Source organism: Lolium perenne, chromosome 7 (genome assembly GCF_019359855.2).
Source record: "Lolium perenne isolate Kyuss_39 chromosome 7, Kyuss_2.0, whole genome shotgun sequence".
In the NCBI taxonomy this organism is placed as follows: Eukaryota; Viridiplantae; Streptophyta; class Magnoliopsida; order Poales; family Poaceae; genus Lolium; species Lolium perenne.
In genome coordinates, this window is record NC_067250.2 from 138,876,235 (window position 1) to 138,886,115 (window position 9,881).

Here is a 9,881-nt window from a genome sequence, read left to right on the forward strand (position 1 = left end):
CCGAGATGGGATCGGCGTTGGCGGCGTCTCTGGAAGGTTTTCCGTATCGTGGTTCTCGGTACTGGGGGTTTCGTCATGGAGGCTTTAAGTAGGCGGAAGGGCAAGTCAGGAGGCGGCACGGGGGGCCCACACCATAGGCCGGCGCGGCCAGGGGTGGGGCCGCGCCGCCCTAGGGTTTGGCCACCCCGTGGCCCCTCTTCGTCTCGTCTTCGGACTTCTGGAAGCTTCGTGGAAAAATAGGCCCCTGGGCTTTGATTTCGTCCAATTCCGAGAATATTTCCTTACTAGGATTTCTGAAACCAAAAACAGCAGAAACAAAGAATCGGCACTTCGGCATCTTGTTAATAGGTTAGTTCCAGAAAATGCATGAATATGACATAAAGTGTGCATAAAACATGTAGATAACATCAATAATGTGGCATGGAACATAAGAAATTATCGATACGTTGGAGACGTATCAGTAGGTCCTTGGTGTGTTGGTCTTCTAAGAAGCAAAATTGTATATCTCTCTCCACCGCCGAAGCCGAATATGTTGCCGCCGCAAGTGGATGCACTCAATTGTTATGGATGAGGCAAACTTTAAAGGAATACGGTGTCATTTGTGACAAAGTGCCTCTATTATGTGACAATGAAAGTGCCATCAAGATTGCCTATAATCCGGTGCAACATTCAAGAACGAAGCATATTGAGATCCGGAATCATTTCATTAGGGATCATGTTGCCCGTGGTGATATTGAGCTTATCTATGTTCCTACCAAAGATCAACTTGCCGATATATTCACGAAGCCTCTTGATGAAGCAAGGTTCACTTATTTGAGGAATGAGCTAAATATCATTGATTCAAGGAGTATAGCTTGACCATCTTGCAAACACACCTTCGTCTCAAAACTTTATTTGGTTTAGATGTGGGCATGGAAATAGGGGGAGTGCGGTTTAAATTATTGAGCTATCCCTCCCCCAAATGCCAACATTAAGAAATCATTCTCTTTATATCATATGTTGATATGTGAGCTTCAATGATGAGTAGTGGCTTGGACCCAAGATATATCTTCGCGGTGCCATGCCACAACACTCATATATGGTGGCCTAGGCCAGCACACTCTTCTTTGTGAAGAGTTGGATTTTTTTGGATCTTATCGCCTTTTATTTGACAACTCCATGTTCTTATGGGAAATCACTCTAGTTTGGCCTTATGTGCTCATATCTTGCAAACTTGAGTGATCATGTACCATTAACAGTTTGTACCTTCTAAACCTAAGCCTACTCTCTCCTATAAGCCACTTCCAGGGGAGACCATGGCAGCCGTGGCGGCGCCGAAACCCTAGGCGGCTGCTAGGAGGAAGAAAGGGAATCGAGGAGACTTTGCCTTGGGACTCAGGGACGCAAGCGAGGGATGAACGATGATAGGCTACCGTTTTAGTTGGGCCTGGCCCATATGGGTGCGTGCGGGAGTACGACGAGGACGACGAAAATCTTGTCGTAGTGGCATGGTTGGCAGAATAGGGAACACATTCCTCCTTTTTAAGTAGTGTAGATAATATATTTGTGCAACGTTCCTACGAATCTCGAATTTGTTTCCATGAGAATCGTATCGTTTTAATTCGATGAACCTTCTAATTTTTTGCTGGAATATTCACACATAATCTCTGCAGTAATCAGCCATAAATACCATCCTTTTCTCTTCAATGAAAACACTCTTTCTCCGTCCGCAATTAAAGACCCCACCCCCCACTTCCCTCCTACTACCTCTTCTCTCCCCATTTCTCACCGCCATTGCCGAAAGGCGAAAGCTTTTCCCCTCCGCTCCTTCTCCTTCTTCAAGCTCCCGACTCCTCCACGGCCATGCCCTCCTCCCTCTACGTCGTCATCCCGCGCGCCAACTCCCAGGCAGCACCCGCCCTCGCGCGCTCGTAGCGCAGCCGCACGACGGCCGGCCGGCGACCCGACCTATGCTCCCTGACCAGTCGGGCATTGGCTGACCCCCAAATGCCTCGCACTAACTAGCCGCCTCTTGCACATACACACTACTACCACAAACTCCAACAAGAACAAGAAGGATTCCCCGCACGTTTTACGAATCGGGCCGCCGCTAGGCTAGCTGCCTTGTCGTCGCCGGAGAGGAATTTTAGCCTCGCCGGACGCCAAGGCGCGCAGATTTTTTTCTGTTTAGCATACCTTTTGTAGGTTTTTGTTTTCCTTCCTTAAAAATCCTTCTTTTCGGAGCGGAATTCACGGTTAATTTTGCCGGCGATGGGAGTGGTGGAGTTCTCGGTCCTGGGGGCGGTGCAGAAGTTCCGAGCCCTCATCACCGGCTCCACGTCCCCCGCCGCCAATGAAGAACCCCGCCGGGCGAGCTCGCCGCCGCTGCCCCCGACGCCGCCGCGCAGCGGGGACGTGTCCCCAGCGGATTCGCCGCCGCCCGCCGCGGCGAGATCCGGAGGCAGGCGCGCCATCGCCGTCCGCCGTCAGATCTCCTCGCCGCAGCTCCTCCGCTGCCACGCTGTCAGGTAGGGTGGCACGCCTCCGGTTCCACCGCCTTGTTTTCATTTTGGTTTATTGTTACTTTTTTTATGTGGTTTATTATTACTTGCTATGGAGGAAAAGGGAGATGGGATTCAGGTTGCTTATTGTGCCGTTTTTTCACAAACAAACAAAAAATTGCGGAGAGAGTTTGCTTCTTAGTGTTTTGAAATTTGAGCAACCCGATCACCTCAACGCCTTACTAGCGTGCTAGATGGATTATTATAAGGGAAAAGGAAAATCGGTGACTGGTTCATGACTAGCGGAAGTAACTCTCATGGATGATTATGTTTGTTGACCTTGTATTCATATAATTGATTGACTGATTGAACTGGTTTTCATGGATGCAGGAGGGCAGATGGCGAGGAAAATGACGAGACCGGGGTTCAGTTTTTCACCCCAGGGAATGACTACTTACACGACTTCTCAGACACTGAGTCTGTGAGTACCGCTAACGAGCTCAACCGGTCTACAACCTTAAGCCCCTTGAAGAGCCCGACCTGGATGGTCTGGCAGAATGACGGCACGCAATCGTCCAGGAGAAACGGCCGTTTCAGCCTGGATTCTCATGGCCATGGTACTAATCTATATGGCAGTGTCACTTGCAGCTGCGTGGAAGGCGACACCGCTGAACATCCAGTTGACTTTGATGCCAATATTTGGTGCCCACCACTGCCAGAAGATGAGGATGATGACGCGGAGTCGAGACTATTTGGATTCGACGATGAGGATGATGAGGTTGAGGTGTCGAGCAATCTTCTTGCTCTTGGCTGCTTTAACACTAACCAAACAGTTGGTGTTGGCATGCTCACCGAGATAGCTCATAAAGAGGGCCTGAGGAATGCTGTACTTGGCCATTTTCGAGCTCTAGTGGCTCAGTTACTGAATGGAGAAGGTATTAGTGTGGGAAATGATGATGGTTCCATAACTTGGCTTGAGATAGTGTCCACCTTATCCTGGCAAGCTGCTAGTTATGTGAGACCAAATACAAAGAAAGGTGGCAGCATGGATCCTACTGATTATGTGAAGATCAAATGTATAGCATCCGGGGATCCGATTGATAGGTTTGTTGCCTTTCCACCTGCTTACATGATTATACTTCCCAGTTCCCACATGTGAAACTCATAGGTAGTTTCTTCTATGCAGCAATCTTATTAGAGGAGTTGTTTGTTCCAAGAACTTAAAGCACAAACGCATGATCTCTGAGCATAAGAATCCGAAACTGCTCATTTTAGGAGGAGCACTTGAGTATCAGAGGGTCACTAATAAATTAGCGTCTATTGACAATATACTTGAACAGGTTTGCACTTACTACTCAGTTGCTTCCTTACCGTTGTTGTTGCTATGTTGCTTTTGCTGAAGAAATCTTGTTAATGCAGGAGAAGGAGCATCTGCGAAAGATTGTGGGAAAGATAGAATCTCGCCGACCAAATGTGCTGCTAGTTGAGAGAAGTGTCTCATCTTATGCCCAAGAGCTTTTGGAAAAAGGAATTTCATTAGTTTTAAATGTTAAGAGGCCGCTTTTGGAGAGGATATCAAGATGCACTGGAGCACAGATTGCCTCATCAATTGACGATATTGCTTCGGCAAGGCTAGGCCAATGTGAAATGTTCAAGGTGCAGAGAGTTCTGGAATTCCCATCAGGAAAGCAGACAAACAGGAGGTCAACAAAAACGCTGATGTTCTTTGAAGGCTGCCCAAGGCGTTTGGGCTGCACAGTAAGTATCTCTTTGCTGTTCCATGAACATTTGATTCGATCCATCTTGCTAACATCAAGCAATAAACACTTGGTTGTTAGATGACCAATATAGATTACTAATGTAACTATTTTGAAACTGAAATTCTGATTCTATCACACATTTTATTAGATCTCTAATTTCTAATAATTTTGTCTTAATTTATTTAGGTTTTACTGAGAGGGTCCTGTAGGGAGGAACTAAAGAAAATTAAGCGTGCAGTCCAACTTGCAGTGTTTGCCGCTTATCACCTTTCTCTGGAAACATCATTCTTTGCTGATGAAGGAGCAACTCTTCCTAAAGTTCCTTCGAGGCCTGTGATAATGGTGCCAGATATGCGAAGTGATGCAGACTATTTTGCTGCATCTGCTGGTGTTGATGTGCCTTATAAACTCAAGCAAGTACAAGGCGATGATTCACGGATTATGCTTGAGGAAAATTCAGTCTCACCTGGTTCATTATCTTTGAATGAGGAAGGGAAAGGTATCATCTTCGAGCATAGAGAATCTGGATCTCCTGTTGAACACAGGGAATCTGAATCGCCTGTTGAGCACATGGAATCTGAATCGCCCGTTGAGCAAAGAGGACCTGAATCTCCTGTTGATCATTACTTATCCCATGCAATTGATTCATGCGGTGGGTGTAAAATACCTCCAGATTTATTGGATAGTGATCCAAGAACTTCAGGTACTGTGATGCAGTTTCAGTATTTGTATTACTCTGCATTGTATCGCATTGCAAACAATAACAATCAACATGTGGTACCAGGGAAGAAATGTCAAGAAGTAGGCAAGTGGAATCATCAAACACATCATGACTTTCCTGCAAGAGACCTGAATGACCAAACCGAGTTTTCTGGTGAATACATTCCTACTACTGACAACCATCAAAGCATCTTAGTTTCCCTGTCGAGCACTTGTATCCCCAAAAGTCTGGTATGTGAGCGTCCACAGCTCTTCCGCATAAAGTTTTACGGTAGCTTTGATAAGCCACTTGGGAGATACCTCCGGGAAGACTTATTTGATCAGGTATTTCTCTTACTCATTTGTATGATGTTCAATGTATCACATTGGAACTTCACTAGTATTTGAACATAATGTCTTGTCTATGTCCTTCATCATCAGGCATATTGCTGTCAAACATGTAAAGAACCATCTGAATCACATGTAAGGTGCTATATTCATCAACATGGGAGCTTAACAATTAGTGTTAGGCGTCTTCTGTCTCAGAAGTTGCCAGGTGAGCATGATGGCAGGATATGGATGTGGCATAGATGCCTCAAGTGTGAACCTAAGGATGGTGTACCACCTGCTACACGGAGGGTAATTTTGTCAGATGCTGCTTGGGGCCTGTCATTTGGGAAATTCTTGGAGCTAAGCTTTTCAAATCATGCTACTGCTAACCGAGTTGCAAGCTGTGGGCATTCTCTCCAGAGGGACTGTCTTCGTTTCTATGGGTACACGTCGTCTATATTCCTTATAAATTACTGTTGTTGAATCCTCAAATGAAATCTCAACTTACCTGTTAATCTATCAGATACGGGAACATGGTGGCCTTCTTCAGATATTCTCCTGTTGATATTCTATCAGTTAACCTTCCCCCGTCGGTATTGTGTTTCAACTGTCACAGTCCACAAGACTGGACTAAAACGGTGGCAGTTGAGGTATATGATTTTCAAAAATCTATGATTCATATTCATTTTTTCCATCGTACATGTTTGCTAATTTGCTGTGTCCTGAAGAATAAATATTATGTCCATGTACTTCTTTTTGTAGATATATGGCCAAATGAAATCCTTACATTGGGAGATATCTGATTTTCTCCATCGCACTGAAAAGAGTATTCTAATTGAGGATGAACCGGTCAAGACTGGTATTCAAAGGCAGATAATTGAGATGAAGGATTTGCTCAAAATGGAAAGAAATGAATACGAGGTGATGCGATCATATTATTCTCATCTTACGCGTATTTATCGAGGGTTGCAAATGCTTATGCTGGTTTTAATTTTTTTTCTTATGCAGATTTTGCTTTTACCAGTTATTAGAGATAGCTACTTGCAGGCATCAATTGATATTCTGGAGCTCAACCGCTTGAGGCGTGGTCTTATTCTTGATGCTTACCTTTGGGATCGTAGGCTATGTTACATAGATTCACTTCTTGTAACAAATGGTCATGTTTCAAAGACCAATCCTGCTGCAGAAATTCTCTTGGACATCAGGCTGAAGGAATGGACAACAGATTTGCTACAAGTGGATACAAGTATTGGGAAACCCACATGCTTGTTGCATTTACCAGGAAGTCCAAAAAAGTTTTCAGGAAGTCCAAGAAAATCTTTGTTATCCAGAGAAGGCTGCTTGAATGATGGCGAGTATAGTATGCCTGAGAAAAAATTGCAGATTGATCTGGTCGATCATCCTGTTGATGATACAGAAGATCTTGACAAGGTCTTCAGCAAATTCAACGGACACAATGAACGCCCAACTACTAAAGCTGCCATTGGTATGGAACCTGTTGAGCGGTTACCCTCACTTGCATCTATTTTTTCTGATAATATTGATTTGGCATGGACTGGATCTAGTGAGTTACAGTATGATCTTTCAGAAGGTTTCACCAACATGGATGAAAATGGATCCTTCAGTTTGTTGGAAAATCGAAGTTACAAGAATGCCCCAGTTAGAATTCATTCATTTGATTCTACACTGGCATCCCGTAAGCGAGAACGCACTGGATTAGCTCCTACTTCATTGCATCTGTCGTCCTTCAGATCTGCTGAGTACTTAGGGGGTTTAACAAGCATCACAAAAGATCCAATGCCAAACATAAGGAGGGCTTGTTCTCAAAGGTCACCTGGGGCCATAGAGAAACTAAGTGTTATTCTTACTCGTACACCCACGTATATCTCATCCGTTTCACATATGGTTGAAGATGGGGCACGCTTGCTCTTGCCCCAGATTGGCAATGAGGATGTTGTTATTGCAGTCTATGATGATGAACCCACCAGTATTGTTGCATACGCCATGACATCACAAGAATATGTGCATCAAGTCACACGGAAACTAAATTCATCTTTGAGTTTTTCACATCTTCCAAATGCCAACGAGTTCAGACATGGACTTGAGGGGTCCTTGCCCTCACAAGAAGACAGTCTGGAATATAAGGGAACTCATTTTAAGTTTTCTTTTGATGATGAAACTCCTCTTCCTGCAGATAAAGCAAAGTTCTCTGTGATTTGCTATTTTGAAAAGCATTTTGCTGCTCTTAGAAAGAAATGCTGTCCAAAGGATATTGATTACATCCGTTCACTGAGTCGCTGCAAGAGATGGTCTGCGCAAGGTGGGAAAAGCAATGTTTACTTTGCAAGGACACTGGATGAGAGGTTCATAATTAAACAAGTCACCAAGACAGAGCTGGACTCTTTTGTAGAATTTGCTCCTCAGTACTTCAAGTACTTAATGGAATCCTTGACGTCTGGTAGCCCAACTTGCCTGGCAAAAATAGTAGGCTTATATCAGGTTTGTTGTACTTCACTTGCCGTTCCATGATTTATCCCACTGCTAAGTTCAAAAACTAAACAATGTTCCTAGATTTGATCTTGCTGGCTTTGCTTGAATTCAGGTTAATGTCAAGGGCTTGAAAGGTGGTAAGGAAGTAAAGATGGATCTGATGGTGATGGAGAATCTTTTCTTTCAAAGGAAGATACCTAAGGTGTATGATCTAAAAGGTTCATTACGGTCTCGTTACACATCTGGCGACAGTAAAGTCTTGTTAGATTCAAACCTCATAGAGGCATTGCATACAAAGCCTATATTCTTAGGGAGCCGGGCAAAACGAAGATTGGAAAGAGCTGTCTGGAATGATACTTCATTTCTTGCGGTATGCTGTTATACTTCTTTGTGCATACTGTTTAACCCATAGATTGAAGATCTACTCCGTAATAAACTTTTATGTTACCTCATTATTAGCACCAATTACAGTTTGTGTAATTTGTATTTTGTACTCCCTCCGTTCCAAAAAAAACTGCTCAAGTTTGTCTAGATACGGATACGGTTGTATCTAGACATGTTTTTAGTGTGTAGATACATCCGTATCTAGAAAAAAGTTGCGCAGCATATTTTGGGACAGAGGGTATATATTTCTTTGTGCTTACTGTTCAACTGACTTTATGGAGGTAGGAATGAATATTTCTCAGCCCTTTTTTTATGATATTTTCATCTTCCACAAGCTGCATGCCTTGCTTTTAGTTTCCAAATAATGTTGACGATTAACAAGAACCACCCAGGTCCACTCGTCGGCTTGCTCGAACAATCGTATTCATTTGTTCCCCAAATGATCATGTTAATACAGCTCCTTCCTCACCTCATTATCTATTTTCCCCAAAAAATAGTATATTGCACTATATACTTTTTTGGAGCAATTTGTAGTACAAGCCATGTGACTCATAAGTGGCATTCTAGAAGCTCATGCACAAATCATCTTCTCCCAGCATGTGATATGTATTGCTCAATATATAATGGTTGTAATATTACATGTCTTCTTTGCAGTCAGCGGATGTCATGGACTACTCGCTTCTTGTTGGAATTGACGAGGAGAAGAAAGAACTTGTCATTGGCATCATCGATTACCTGCGCCAGTACACGTGGGACAAGCAGCTAGAGACCTGGGTGAAGGCATCAGGCATTCTAGGTGGCCCGAAGAATGAAGCCCCCACCGTCATATCTCCGTTGCAGTACAAGAAGAGGTTCAGGAAAGCCATGTCCAAGTACTTCCTCACCGTCCCTGACCAATGGACCTCTTAGCAACTAACTGATTATCCAGAGCACATAGAAGCATTATCACAATAGTGAATGTTGCGTAAAGTCTGCGCGAGTCATATAGTCAGTTTTTTTGTGTGTGCTGTTGTGGGAAGATTAACTCATTCATTTTGTACCCAGCTGTATTGTGCTGTAGGCATAGACAAGATCATCCTCTCCCTGGATGCCAAGCATGGTATTTGCAGCGTCCAGCAACAGATAAGAGGCTTGATCTTTGTACATTGGGACCAACATAGTTAAAAAGAAACTGCGTTCTTTTTATGTGAAAGGTGCATTTGGTGGACTGGCTTGTGTCTCAAAGAATAGAATGGACCGTAGCAGACGTAACGATTAACAAATGCATGCTCTGGTACGACGGTAACGTCTTCTCTGAACTCATTTTTGCGTTGGCACCTGCAACCTTAAGAAGTGTTCCTATCCGTTGACATAAAAGGAGCCTTTGATCACTCAACGGCAGTGAAAAGGGTGCTGTATGCCCCTTCTAGCTGCATCTTGTAAATCGTTCAAATGAGTCAAGGTCTGGTCACCGTTTACGTAAAAAAAGTTAGCTTTGTGGGAGCGTCAAGTTTCTTGTACAAATGTGATAAAGCGGCGCAGAATGGAACATATGATCTGGGAGATGCACTAGCAGCTAAGTTTAATGCCGCGATGTCCACTTTACATGAACGCAATAAAAAAACATGTGGCTTGACTCTAGGGAACTGAATCAGAATAGATAACAATTAGAAGCTCTCAGGAGAGGTTAGATCTAGCTTTGGTGGACGATCTTTTTTCTATAGTATAACAAATAGGGGAGGGTTCGGAGACGCTAACA

At 43.9% G+C, this 9,881-nt stretch overlaps 1 protein-coding gene across 2 annotated transcripts; it reads left to right on the forward strand.

Moving 5' to 3' along the window:
* Positions 1-1,713: 1,713 nt before the first annotated feature.
* Positions 1,714-9,328, forward strand: LOC127324160 (putative 1-phosphatidylinositol-3-phosphate 5-kinase FAB1C). 2 transcript variants are annotated; one of them, XM_051352167.2, is made up of 12 exons: positions 1,715-2,507; positions 2,871-3,584; positions 3,667-3,820; positions 3,900-4,238; positions 4,427-4,943; positions 5,025-5,284; positions 5,381-5,712; positions 5,793-5,919; positions 6,032-6,190; positions 6,278-7,768; positions 7,872-8,129; positions 8,798-9,328. In XM_051352167.2, exons 1-12 carry the CDS (start codon positions 2,251-2,253, stop codon positions 9,050-9,052), a joined length of 4,863 nt encoding a protein of 1,620 aa, XP_051208127.1. In that variant the 5' UTR covers positions 1,715-2,250; the 3' UTR covers positions 9,053-9,328. The 2 variants fall into 2 exon arrangements, with proteins under 2 accessions (XP_051208126.1, XP_051208127.1); XM_051352166.2 differs by having other exon boundaries at positions 1,714-2,507; positions 4,427-5,284.
* Positions 9,329-9,881: the final 553 nt, after the last annotated feature.